General features: G+C 39.2%; 1 protein-coding gene across 1 annotated transcript in view; it reads right to left on the bottom strand.

The window, feature by feature from the left end:
• ELP3 (elongator acetyltransferase complex subunit 3) overlaps positions 1-12,443 on the bottom strand; it is an 85,077-nt gene extending 72,634 nt beyond the window's left edge. Inside the window, exons 1-3 of the mRNA XM_077769687.1 lie at positions 12,366-12,443; positions 9,126-9,225; positions 6,372-6,510 (exon numbers count right to left, since the gene is read on the bottom strand). Of these exons, the coding sequence (XP_077625813.1) occupies positions 6,372-6,510; positions 9,126-9,225; positions 12,366-12,384 (258 nt within the window). The 5' untranslated portion in view covers positions 12,385-12,443. The remainder of the gene's footprint in view (positions 1-6,371; positions 6,511-9,125; positions 9,226-12,365) is intronic.
• Positions 12,444-14,886: the final 2,443 nt, after the last annotated feature.

Raw genomic sequence — 14,886 nt, 5'->3', positions numbered from 1 at the left:
GGTCAACTGTATGGTGATGGATGGTAACTAAACTTATTGTGGTGATCATATTGTAGTGTATACAAATATCAAATTATCTTATACACCTGAAGCTAATATAATGTTATATAGCAATTTTATCTTAATAAAAATGTTACAATAGCAATTTTACCTCAATGAAAAGAAACAACATTATCAATGACAGGCCAGGACAAATTAAAATTAAAATTATATAAAATATATATATATACCACCTGATAGGATACAATAAGAATACATTATCACTTCTGTGATGTTCCTGTATAGCCTGAATCTAATTATAACACCTGATTAAGCCAAATTGAGGAACATGCTGCAAAATAACCTGCCTGAAATCTTCAGAAGTGTTAAGGTAATGAGGGCAAGGAAAGACAGGAAGTGCCCCGACTGAAGAGACACGACAACCAAGTGCAACATGTGATTCTGAACTGGGTTCTGTAGGTCATTATTGAAACAGTGGGTGAAACTTGATTAAGATCTGAGGATTAGATGACAGTCCTTAACAGTGCTAAATTCCTGATTTTGATGGTGTCCTTGTTTGTAGGAAATGCACACTAAAGTTTTCAAAGCCAACTTTATTTTGCAACGTACTTCAAGTGGTTCAGGGGGAAAATATTCTTTGTACTGGATCTTCAAGTTTTCTGTAAGTTTGATTATTTTTCATAATAACAATTATTAAAACTTAAATCACTAAACAATGATCTAGAGAAAGACCAAGACTTCAAAAAAATTTGCAATTCTGAATGAAAAACTTAGATTTTCAAACAAATGTTTTTATTTAATATGAGCTACTGATGAGATCAGTCTAATTCAACAACTGAGGACCCAGTATAGGCCAGATTCTGAGCTACACAGAACAAATGGGCCTTGAGACTACAAAAATATTAATGCACTGTTTCTGTCCTCTGAAATCATACCCACCTAGGTGAGGAACATATAGAAAAAGACTATTTCAATACCACATGGTAAGAAGCACATAGAAAATATCAGGAATGCCTAAGAAGGCAATTAGCCCTGACCAGGGGAGTCAGGAAGTCTTCCCGAAATGCTGATTAAGGGTTCATTAAGCCAAGAAGACCGGGTAAGGTGGGGCCAGGGAAGCAAAGTGCAGTAGTTTTCAAACAGTTTAAGCAATAGAACTCTCCTTTCAAGTAACATTTTACTTCAGACCTCAGTTTATAAACGAGATAAAAGCCACAGGCCTGAGTGAAACGGAGAAGCACCTGCTCCTATGAGCTTCACTACTTGTTATGCCCCCAGTAGCTTCAAGACTTCTATGGAATTCTAGTTTTGTAGAATAGACTTTAGAAATTACTGGTGAAGTAGAAAAAGCAACGACTTTGGATTCAGAGAGGTTTGAATCTTTTCTCTGCCCCTTACTGTGTACTTTCCTATTAAGTAAAATGCAGACAATACCAGTTACCTCTTAAAACCAGTTACCCCAGTTACCAGTTTTGAGGATTAAATTAGAAACACAGTGGTTAGTATGTATTAGGTGGACAATGTATGGTAACTGTTATATTTAATATTGATACTACTAAGAAGAATCATGGCATTCTAAGCAAAACAAAAACTCAAATATAAACTCAAAATGGATCATAGACCTACATGTAAAATCAAAACTATAAAATTTCAAGAAGATAACATAGGAGAAAATCTAGGCCACCTTGGGTTTTGCAATGAATTTTTAGATCAACACCAAAAGAAAGATCCATGAGAGAAAAAACTAGTAAGATGGACTACATTAAAATTTGAAAGTTCTGTTCTGAGAGAATGAAAAGACACAGACTCAGAGAAAACATTTGCAAAACACATGTCTGATAAAAGATATGTATCATAAATATACAAAGAATGCTTACAATTTTAGAATAAGAAAAACAATCCAATAGGAATAGGGCAATAGATCCAAACAGACACCTCATCAAATCAGATACACTAATGACAAATGAGAATATGAAAGATACTCAATATATGTCATTTGAGGATTGCAAACTAAAATGAAACCCTGCTATACACCTATCAGAATGGCCAAAATCCAGAACACTGACAGTACCAAATGCTGGCAAGCATGTGGAGCAACAGGGATTCTCATTGTTGACAGGAATGCAAAATGGTACAGCCACTTCAGAAGGCAGTTTGGCAATTTTACAAAGCTAAACCTAATCTTACTGTATGATCCAGCAATCATGCTTCTAGGTATTTACCCAAATGAGTAGCAAACTTATGTGTACACAAAACCCTTCATACAATGTTTACAGCAGCTTTGTTCCTAACTGGCAAAATTTAGAAGTAACCCAGATGTCCTTCAATAGGAAAATGGATAAACTGTGGTACATTCAGATGGTGGAATACTGTCTAGTTCTAAAATGAAATGAGCTGTATCAAGCCACTAAAAAGACATGGCATAGCCTTAAATGCATAATGCTAAGTGAATGAAGCCAATCTGAAAAGGCTATGCATACTGTTTAATTCCAACTACATGACATTATGGAAAAGGTCAAACTATACAGACAGTAAGTAGATCAGTGATTGCCAGAAGTCTGGAACAAAGGAAAGGATGAATAGGGGAGTTTAGGGCAGGGTAAATATTCTACATGATCTGGTAATGGTGGATACATGACATTATGCATTTTCTAAAACCCAAAGAATACATACCACTGTAAGTCACCCTAATATAAACTATAGGCTTCACTTAAAAATAAGGTACCAATACTGGTTTATCAATTATAACAAATATACCAAACCAACACAAGGGGAACCTGGGGCAGGAGGAAAGAAAGTATATATGAACGCTGTGTACTTTCTGATCAATTTTTAGGTAAACCTAAAACTGCTCTGTTAAAAGGAGTAAAAACAAAGCACCACCAGAGTAACAGCAGGAATAAAAGCATGAAGGTTAAGAGGCACCTGGGTGGCTCAGTCGGTTGAGCATCCGACTTCAGCTCAGGTCATGATTCCATGGTTCGTGGGTTCGAGCCCTGCATCAGGCTCTGTGCTGACAGCTAGCTCAGCGCCTGGAGCCTGTTTCGGATTCTGTGTCTCCCTCTCTCTCTGACCCTCCCCTGTTTACACTGTCTCTATTTCTCTCTCAAAAATAAATAAAACATTAAAAAATTTTTTTAAAAAAGCATGAAGGTTAAGATTTGTAGCAGACAGGGAATGACAATCAGCTGTGTATGTACTTCTGCTATCTTTAATTTTTTTTAAGTTTTTATTATAATTCCAGTTAGTTAACATCTAGTGCTGTATTAGTTTCAGGTGTACAATATAGGGATTCAACAATTCTATACATCATCTGGCACACATCACAAATGCACTCCTTAATCCTCATCACCTATTTAACTCCTGCCTCCAAACCCTTCCCTCCAGTAACAGTCAGTTTGTACTATATACTTTAAGTTAGTTTCTTCATTTGCATCTCTTTTTCCCTTTGTTCATTTGTTTCTTAAATTCCACATATGAAATGATATGGTATTTGTCTTTCTCTGTCTTATTTCACTTAGCATCATACTCTCCAGCTCCATCTATGTTGTTACAAATGGCAAGATTTCTCATTTTTTACGGCTGAATAATATTCCAGTGTACATACACGTACGTACGTACACACACACACACACACACACACACACCTCTATCCATTCATTAGTCGATGGACGCCTGGGCTGTTTTCATAATTTGGCTATTGTAAATAATGCTGCAATAAACACAGAGGTACATGTACCCTTCTGAATTAGTATTTTTGTATTCTTTGGGTAAATACCCAGTAGTGTGATTTCTGGATCATAGGGTAGTTCTATTTTTGAATTTTTAAGGAATCTCCATACTATTTCCCATGGTGGTTGCACCAGTTTGTATTTCCACTAGCAGTACAAGAGGGTTTTTCTCCACATCCTTGCCAACACCTGGTGCTTTTTGTGCTGCTGATTTTAGCCATTCTAGCTGGTGTGAGGAGATAACTCATTGTGGTTTTGATTTGCATTTCCCTAATCAGTGATGATGAGCATCCTTTCATGTGCCGTTGGCCATCTGGATGTCTTCTTAACCAACTGAGCTACCCAGGCGCCCCTGGATGTCTTCTTTAGAGAAATGTCTGTTCATGTCTTCTGCCCATTTTTAATTGGATTATTCATTTTTGGGGTGTTGAATTGTATCAGTTCTACATATATTTTGGATATTAACCCTTTATCAGATATGTCATTTGCAAAAATCTCCCATTTAGCAGACTGCCTTTCAGTTTTGTTGACTTTTTTCTCACGTGCAGAAGGTTTTAATTTTGATGTAGCCACAAGAGTTATTTTTGCTTTTGTTTTCCTTGCCTCAGAAGACTAGAAAAAAATTGCTATGGCCAATGTCAAAGAAGTTGCTGGCTGTGTTCTCTTCTAGGGTTTTTATGGTTTCAGGTCTCACATTTAGGTCTTTAATCCATTTTGAATGGATTGTAAATATCTTCTCCCCATTCAGCAGGGTGTCGTTTATTTAACTACTTGAATAACCTACTGTTGATTAGAAGCCTTACTGGTAAAAGAAACTACCATTAGTATACAGTATACTAATATATATTAGTGTATATATTAATACATATTTTGTATATTACAGGTATTATATACTATATATTTAAAATAAAGTAAGCTAGAAAAAAGGAATATCAAGAAAACCATAAAGAAAATGCACTTATAGTACTGTATACATTGGAAAAAAACTGCCTGTAAGTGGACTCATGCAATTCAAACCCATATTGTTCAACTATATTAGTTTCTCTTTATTATTTTTTTAATGTTTTATTTATTTCTGAGAGAGAGAGAGACAGCATGAGCAGGGGAGGGTCAAAGAGAGAGACACACAGAATCTGAAACAGGCTCCAGGCTCTGAGCTAGCTGACAACACAGACACCGACATGGGGCTCGAACCTACAAACCGTGAGATCATGACTGAAGCTGAAGTCGAACGCTTAACTGACTGAGCCACCCAAGCACCCCTATATTAGTTTCTCTTAAAGAAGCTTTTACACCAGGTACAAATGAATAAAACAAAAACAAAGGAGTTTTATTAAATAAGTAGAAAGGAGAAGAGACCAGGATTGGTGATACATTATGTATAAAGTTTTAGGATTTAATTGGCCACAAATATAATACAATCCAGGAGATATGGCCACCAAATAAGTCAACATAGGCTGTAACTACTACAGGTATAAATCTCCCACTCAAATATTAGACTGAAGTTCTATGATCATATCAGGAACCCACAATTCAATTCTGAGTACCAAGTTTTAAGAAGGTCCAAATCCTATTTTTCACACTCATTCTTTTTATCTTAGAGCACCTACCCTAATTCCAGCTCTTAACACATTTCACATGTAGATTAAACCAAGAGTATCTTAACTGGTCTTTTTAGCCCCAAGCTACTCTACATTTTATATACAAATTAATTTTCTGATGTTTTGTTCATGTATCACTCTCAAATATCTTTAACAGTTTCTTACTATCCAGCTTCTTTGCAGGACGTTTAGGCTCTTTTATGAGTTGATCCCAAACTAACTCTTCAACCTAAGGTCCTGCTGCTTTCTCAAATGAATTATCAACTCTGGTCAGTCTGAGGCACCCACTGTTCCCTGCACATACTATAAGTCTTATAACATCTCTACCACTGTGCGTCAGTTTCCTGTGCCCTTGCTCCCATTACTTAAGCCTGCCCTTCTCCGTTTATAGGAGCACCATTTATACATCAAGCAAATGCCATGCTTTCCCCTGGGCTTTCCCTAGTCTCTTTCACTGCAGGGCCACCTTTCCCTCTGGACTTCCACAGAGCTCCCGATTACGTCAGTTGCTTCACAAATACATATACAGAATGACTTTGCACCATTAACTACCTTTTATATTATTTTTAAAACTTTATTTATTTATATTTAGAGAGAGAGAGATAGCATGAGCACGGGAGGGACAAAGAGAGAGGGAAAGAGAGAATTCCAAGCATGTTCCACGCTGTCAGAACAGACTCCAAAGCAGGTGCCTTCATTAACTACCTTTTAATAGTAACTTTTACAAATATCTATTGTATTGAAAGACATGAGCTTAAAATGGCCAATAATATTTATCATATTGTGATAGTCACCAAGCCTCAATTTATACTTTTAAGGACATCAAAATATCATCTACTCCTTTAAGCACAATAAATGTTTTTCCTCACTATGCCCTCATAACATTCTGCACAGGTCTCTACTGCCACACTTATTATAATATATGAATTTTATTAAACTGAATCCCTCATTTCCACCTCACTAAATGGGTGTTACACAGACGCAAGGATTCCTGAAAGAGCAGATACACAACCAAGGTTTCGTGAATCAAATCACTCACCCCACTGGCAGTTCTGATGGGTTTTGCCTTTAACTTGGGGACCAAAACCTTTCGATACTGAGGTGGGACTGCGGCGATGATATCCACCAGGCGGGGCTGTGCTGAAAGGCCGTATTTAGCAGCTGTCCTGGTTTTCACCCTGAAAGTAAAGCATCCAGCATTATCAAGATCATAGTATTTCAAGACAAGCCACCAAAACAATGAACTATAAATAACACCATCAACTCCTGTCACTCCCCTATCCTTTCACCAGGTGACAATGGTGGCTTTAACATTGGTTGAATAACAGGAAAATAGAAGAAAATCAGGAAAATGCATCAATGACTTCTTTTTACCCTGGAGTACTAGAAAGAAAATAAGATGACTATAGGAAGGGTCCCAGGATAGTGACCCGAAGTAGGTCTCATTCAAATTAGTGCTCCAGCTTCATAGGATTCTACCCTTTTTTCAACCTTAACACGACAGCATCTGGGATCACATTAATTTTGTTGTGACGGACTGTTCATTACACTGTAGGATGTTTAGCAGCATCACTGGCCTCTGGGGCCAGTGTGTGTGTGTGGCGGGGGGATGCCTGGTTGTAAGCCATGGTCTTAGACCAAAAATAAAAACAATCAAAAAACAATTTAAAGGAAACGTATGCAGAACCAAAAAGTATATATTTTTAAAAATGTTTTAGAACGTATTCTAAAACATTATATATATAAACAACAGAACATTAAACATACAAATATACAATAACATTTATGAGGCAAACTCTTGTTACGACACTCCATGAAACAGAAGATGATCAGGACTTCAGAGGACCCCTTTATCCCTTCCTGATTGTAACTCTATCCCTAATCCCTAAAAATAACCTTTAGTACAACTAATAATTCCTTGTTTTTTCCTACAATTGTATCGGTTTCTTGTTTCTTTGCTGCTAGCAACCACTAACAGTCACCTTAATTTCTCATTTTAGTTCATCTAAAACTATTGTGAGGTGTTCGCATCATTTTCAAGAAATGTTAACCCAGTACCTGATGGGCAGAGAGAACCTAAGTACTTGGTGTGCCAGGAAGTATAAGGCATAGTTGTGTCATGCCCTGTGTTTGAATGTTTGCAGACAGGCATGCACAAAAATAAGTGGGCAAGTGATAAAAACCCGTGTGATACAACACACATACAACAATGAATATGTCCAAACCTCAAGAGAGGAACCCAATGTGTGCTGGGGAGACAGTCATGGAAAACAGCCACAGAAAGAGTTAGCTTTAGACAGGCAGGAAAGACACGGAGGGATGCCACTGAGAGCAAATAGGTGGGTTTATGTGAAGCAGGGATGTACATATTCTAAAATATATGGGTAGATCTGACAGAAAGCAGATTTTCAGTGTAAAGGTACAGAAATTTAAAAAGTTGGGATAGTTGAAGCCAGATGGAGAGAATTTATATAATGGGCTGAGGAATCTGCATTTAATTCCATAAACACTGGGGACATGCTGAAAGTTTCTGTATAGAGAAATGACATGATAAAACATGAAACAAGCAACAATTAACCTAGTAAGGGATAAAAAGAGCCTGAAAGTATTGGCTATTGCAATAGTCTAGAATTAAGTTTAAAAAGATATGGTTAAGGAGTTGGTAGTGGAAACGAAAGAGAGAGTCATGATGAAGAAAGAGTAAGCAAAATTAATTCCTAACTGGAACTAACAAAAACAGTATGAAGAGGAGACTAGAGTTTCAAGCCTGGGTGAAAGTTAACATAATTAAGCAAAGAGGATATCTGCGTAGGGACTGGTTTTATGGAAGATGTTAGCATTAACTTTAGGTGTGCTAAATTAAAGAAACTGACAAAAATATACAAAAAGTAGAAATGTTCATTGAAAATAAAAGACTTGTATAATTGGGGGATAGCCAATTATAGAAAAGAAACTTCTAAACAAAGAAAGGACGGTTACTTATTCACTCCTTTAGCAAAAGTTTCTTAAGTGCAATATTCCAGGGAAGTAAAAAACACTGAAGTATCTCAAGTAACAGAAAACAGTCTTTTAAAAAAGGCCATGTGTGGTGATTATATCAGTGACAAGCCACCTGAGTGGGGAGAAAACCCTTTCATTAGAGCAGATCTATATAGTGAATATCTAATGAAATAAAAAAAGATGCAGAGATGGAAGTGTACTCTGATTTGAGGATGTAGCAAAGTCACCACTGAATGTGACTGTGGAAAGAAACAGATGAACATGTCAAAGAGGCTGTAAAGTAGGGAAAGACCATGCACCTCATGAAGCTGCTGCTTCTTCTGAGACAGTAGGAAGGAAACAAGGATGTAAAGTAATGTAGCACAGGAAATAACAAGGGCTCTGGAGACAGACGATCTAATTCCAAATTCCAGCTCTGCTGACTACTAGTTTTTTACTTTCAGACAAATTATTTTACCTTTCTCTGTCTCAGATTACACCTCTGTCAAATGAAGGTGATGTAAGTACCTACCTCACGCAGTGTTTGAGAGGACTGAGTTAATACAGACAATGAACCACTAACAGTGATTGGAACACAGTAAGCACCCAATAAATATTAGAAGCTATTAGTATTATTATTAGGCTATGAGAGAATTTTGCTATAAATAAGTGACAGGGAAGGGCAGAAAGCTAAATTCTCAACTAAAAACTAAAACATGAGACATAAAACAAGTAGTATTTGATAATTTCATTAAAAAGGTCTACACCTAAGAATAGGATTGCCTTCTTATTTTCTTTTTATAAATCCACTTACTTATTTAGATCGATGTCTTTCCCCTGTTCGTGGGCTTCAATTAGTTGTTTAATAACGTCTCCTATGGTCAGCATCATTAACTCAGCAGGGCTGAGATCTCCTGGAAAGATATTTCACAATGTTAAAAATCATACTATTTGGTAAAGAGTTTTGTAATTATTTTTTCCTTCCGATATTTTCCCAACCATCCCAGATGAATAGGTCAAGTTTATAAGACACCAACCTCTACTGTTCAAAGTTTGATCACATCTTTTTATCTTTAATTAATACAAATGTGGCTTCCCCTATATATGGGAAGAACTCACTCTAGGAGCACATATACTATAAAAATAACAGAACCTAACTGCACAAGAAAGCACCAAAGTGGCCAAAATAGCTTCCCTTTATCTCCAGAATTATAATTACCTTTGGATGCATGACTTCATCTTACTCTCAGAATAGATTGCAGTAGATAGAACAGGAATATTCGCTTGTTTTGTGAAAATGCTACCAAGGGGTAACAGTGAAACTCAAACCTAGGTATCCACAGAAGTAATATTATAAAGCAATGCAATACTACTTTGTAATACAAAGGATGTTGATTCTATACTTGTACAGGGATCTCAATGTATCTCTAAGGTATAGTCTGTTCACCATCATGACCTTCTGGCAACTGAGGCTTCTGTTCTCATCTGAAAGGCAATAGCAGAAGCTGATATGTTCTTTTTTTTAAATTTTTAAAATGTTTTTATTATTGAGAGACAGAGCACGGTGGAGGAGGGGCAGAGAGAGGGGGAGACACAGAATCTGAAGGAGGCTCCAGGCTCTAAGTTGTCAGCAAAGAGCCCAACGCAAGGTTCGAACTCATAAACCATGAGATCATGACCTGAGCCGAAGGTGGATGCTCAACTGACTGAGCTGCTCAGGCACCCCTGACATGTTCTTACTTGACCCCATCCCAATTACAGTTGATTGGTGCAAGGACAGGCACCTATCCAAGTAAGGCAAATCTGAGCTCTTTCCTCAAGGCAAAAAAATGCCAGTCTCTCTCCAGTGATAAAAGCTGTGAGGTTGAGGGCAACTGCCAGCAAGCATACCAGCCTGTAGAGAAAGTTAGTGTGCAAAGATGATGGTGTCATCAAGAAAAGTATAGATGAGAAAGCCCTGGCATTTTGGAGCCCTTTCATTTATTTTATCTCATTTGAAACCACACAACACTATAGATATTGTTAGCCCTTTTTGCAGATGTTAAAAATTAAGGGAAGTTAAGATGTCATTGTAAATGGCATAGTTAAGACTCAAATCCAGGTGTTTTCTCCACAACTTCCACACTTTTTTCACTGTACCAAGCTGCCTCTAATTTAATGAAGCAAAGCTAACACAATGTGAGAGGAAAAAAGTCCATGTACAATCAAAGGCTAAATGCTTTCCAAACCATGTAATTCAGCACTCCAACATTCCAAAAAGGCACTTCAAGGACATGTAATAGAGGTAAGATTNCAAAGCACCTCGGCTTTCATCTGTTTAATATATTGAAACACTATGTAATAATTTATTTGAAGAGGAAAAGAGAATCCAAGAGATAAAAATAAAGATTTTGAAAACCATTTGTATAGCTCTTGAGTATATCAAAAATTAACTAGAGAGTAAATTAATAAGGAAAGGCTTTATGGGAGATATGGCATGGGGGTCTCTGAAGAAAGGGCAGGAGTGGACAAGCAAAACGGGGCCATCCAGAAGGAACAATGCCAGGTATAGGAATTACCTATCTTTGTGTGAAGGACTATTGCCTAACTAGAATACAGGGTTTCTGACAAAGTTCAATTAAAAAATATAGTACAGGGTACAGGGTACGCTGACTAGTAGGCAAGGCATTTAAATGGACTGGAGAATTACAGATTCTCCAGTTTGGGAGTAAAAACATGAAAGCAGTGTTTAAAAAGTAAATATGCAAAAAAAAACCCACAAAGAAAATGATACAAAAATGATTCAGAAGGTGAAAAGAATACATATTAAGTAAAAGGTTCTTGAAAGGCAACAATGAAAAAATAACTCACAAGATTTAAAGTAAAAACACTTGGACAATAGACTCCTGTGTGTTCCTAGCACCCAACACCTATGTGATAATGAGAAGATCAACGACTTCTGTATTCCCATTTCCTTGCCTGCAAAATTGGGATAATACATACACATTTGACAAGACTATTATAAGAGTCAACTGAAATAACATTATAGGAAAGCCAAAGTACTAGTCAGTTACTAGCTATTGATGAGGATGATGGCCAAAATGATGAGTAATAAATTATTTCAAGAGGCCGGACTTAGCGACAGGTGAAGAGTGTAAAGCGGTCTGGCCTGACAGGCACAGGAGCAAGGCAGAGGGAGAAGATCTAGGACATGTAGTTTGATGCCACAAGACAACTGAAGGTAACCTGGACATTTGGAACTGTTATTCCAATAAATGGGTGTTGATGCCCAGAGCCACAGTGATTAAAGGAATTTTTTTCCTGTGGGTTTTTGGGTGCACACAGACAGCCTGACCATCAGTTCCAGTTCCTATGTGTAATTCTGGGCAGCGAATGTTGCCGAGCTCAGAATCTCAGTATCTTCATCTGTAAAATGGAAATGACGCAAACTTCAGAATTATTAGCAAAGGCTCAATAAATAGCTTTTACTATGATAACCACCAATCATTATTAGGCTGCTCAAATGGGTATAGAGAGAAAAGTTTAGAACTTGTGAGAAAACACCTGAAATCTGACTCCATCCTGTTGAAAACGAAAGACGGAATCGCTCCATGCCAATTTAGGAGGTAATATAAATCGGGAATAACTGTATAACTTCCCCACAGACAACCAAGGACTCAAGAGCTTTTCTTTTCTTTTCTTTTTATAAACTTAGGTCTTAGAACAATAGGTTAAACGTACCATAAAATCTTAGCAAATTAAGAGACCCGACAGCAAGTTAAAACAACCAACCACGTTGACTCCTTCTAAAGCAAACCTTGGAATAAAGCTTTTCCTGGCATCTATGCAAACGACACCAACGGACTGCCAAAAAGACAGTAACCGTAGGCTGGCTTAAAATGCACCATGTGTAAAACGAGAGAACAGGAGGCTGGAGGCGACACAGACTGACTCTAAGGTGGCAAGCGACTGGCTCAGGCAGAGAGAAAAACTGCTTTCAGCACCTGACCGCCATGGTGTTCGCCCCTTCCCTCCCACACCGCAGGACCCCTCCACTTCTCCCTCCCTTCCACACCTTTCCGCTTCTGCCTCATTTCTCCGCGGTCGTACCAGCCGCTACCACACACACCGTGGCTACCAGCTCGGACCTCAGGGAAAGTTGACAGCCACAAAGCAATCCCAGCCTGTCGTAAAACGACGGTCAATGTATCGTAAAGCTGTACCCAGAAGACGGCGCGCTCAGAGGCCCGCCCCGCCCCTCAGCGGCGGCTCGCGCAGCTGCAGGAGGCGGAGAAAACCTGCAGCCCAGCTGGTCCCTGCCTGGGGTCTAAAGGCTGTAGGATGCGATTGTTTAAAGGCCGAGGAGCGCACGGACACTAGAAAGTTCGGCCTGCGCAGTGGAGCGACTCGACAGTGCTTATGTACAGAGGCCACGCCAGGCTTATTTATAGAGGCTACGTTTTATCTCTTGTGTTTTTTAAACTAACCTACCCTTACTCTCTTCTTTTTTGGCAGTCACTTGGTGTCTTTTGTATAGATCGCAGGAAAATGAGAGTGTGAATGGGGATGCCTCTAAATAAGGGTACAGGAGCCCAGGGTCTGCCTCCTCCAGGAAGGGTGGGCCGAAACCTCAGTGGGAGACAGTGGGAGGATGAGCCCGCTCATCCTCATTTAGTGTGGTGTAAAATAAATTCAGAGCCTGGTGGCTATTATCGTATCTACACTGGAGATTCCCAAACTTGGCTGCATATTAGAATCACCTAGAGAGTAGTGAAATATCCCAGGGCCCAAATCGCATCCGATACCAATTAAATAAAAAATATCAAACGGGTGGGAGCCAGTCATGTTTTAAAGATCCCTGGGTGATTCCAATATGCAGCAAAGTTTGGGAACTACTGAAGGAGGCCAGAAATGTTTATAACTTGAATGGAGGAGGGTGGCGATAAACTGTGGAGGTGATGAGAAGTGTTCAGATTCTCAAAATATTTTGGAGATTTCAACAAGATTTCCCGACAGACCAGATATGGGGTATGAGAGAAAGACATCAACATCAAGCTTTGGATCAAGGGACTGGAACTGGAAGTTGCCATTAGCTGAAATGGAGAAGCCTGTAGGCAGAGTGGGGTTTTGAGTGGGATGTAAGGAGGTCAACTTGGAAATGTTGTATTCGGGATGCCTAGTGAGCAGTAAGGCATGAAAAGGGATCAGGCTGTACATGCCAATTGAGAGTTACAGGTATATAGGTGAGATTCAAAGCTATGAAATAAGGGGAGTGTAGAAAAGAAAGAGAAGACTGAAGACAAAGCTTTGGGGCATTCTAATCCTAGCAGGTTGAGGAGAAGAGGAATAACCAGCAAAGGAAGCTGAGGTGGTTGTGCCCGAATCGCGAGTCCCAGAGACCTCCAAGGAGCCAGCACCGATGCAAATACAAAAGGGTCTTTATTTCAAGCTCAAGCAGGGGCTCACCAGCCTACCGGTGTCGTGGCACCAAGGTGAAGCGAAGAACAATAGCGAATAGGGTTTTTAAGGAGTAAGGGATGGGGGTGTTACAGTACACATAGCATCATCACATAAGCACCAATTACAACTGTACAGCACCCCTGGTAACAGCTTTGACCATTCAGTATCTGTGAGGTGTTCATTACTTTTGGCGGGACCCAATCATGACTTTTGAGAATCCTTCGAAAATGACCAATTATGAGGTGAGCTCAAAGGGCCCATGTGGGGTTCAGGCAAGTGGTGAGAAATTGGCTAGTTTGTACCTGCAGTTCCCAGCCTTGACTCAGACCATAGGAATGTTTTTTGATTAGCTGATCTGAGGGCGGTCTGAGGATGGCTTTAGCCTTGAACAGTCTGAGGCTTTTCCTGGAACTGGGACTGGGGCTACGTGCAGCCCGAGGTTGCTCTTAATGGAGGACTTAATTTTTGGGTCTTCAAGGTGGTGCCCCCAGAGAGTTTAGAAGAAAACTAGGAGAGGGGCGCCTGGGTGGCTCAGTCAGTTAAGCAGCTGACTTCAGCTCAGGTCATGAACTCACAGTTTGTGGGTTCAAGCCCCCCATCGGGCTCTGTGCTGACAGCTCGGAGCCTGGAGCCTGCTTCAGATTCTGTGTCTCCCTCTCTGTCTGACCCTCCCCTGCTCATGCTGTCTCTCAGAAATAAATAAAACGTTAAGAAAATTTAAAAAGGAGGAGGAGGAGGAGGAGGAGGAGGAGGAAACTAGGAGAGTTGCAGTTACCTGGAAAACCAGCCAAAGTGTGTTGAGGAGGGAGTGATCTACTGAGTCAAAGGCTGCTGAAGGTTCAAGTCAGATGAGAGTCGAAAATTGACTAAGATGAATGGAGACTGACAAGAACAGTTTTATGAAACCATTGTAAAGGATTGGGTATAGAAAGTTTATGATAGATTGAGAGGGGAGGAATTTGAGAGAGTGGGTTTAGACAACTCCTGAGAGATTTTGCCCTCAAGAAGTACAGAGAAATGGGGTAGTAGCTGGATGAGAAAATGGTGTCAAACGAAATGTTTATTAAAATAATAAATAACATCCGGTTTTTATGCCAGTGGGAATAATCCAATGGAGAGTGAAAAGTTAATGAAGT

The sequence above is a fragment of the Crocuta crocuta genome, unplaced genomic scaffold, assembly GCF_008692635.1.
Source record: "Crocuta crocuta isolate KB4526 unplaced genomic scaffold, BGI_CrCroc_1.0 scaffold551, whole genome shotgun sequence".
Taxonomy (NCBI): Eukaryota; Metazoa; Chordata; class Mammalia; order Carnivora; family Hyaenidae; genus Crocuta; species Crocuta crocuta.
Note: the sequence above shows the minus strand (reverse complement) of the source record. Positions and strands in the feature narration are given on the sequence as shown.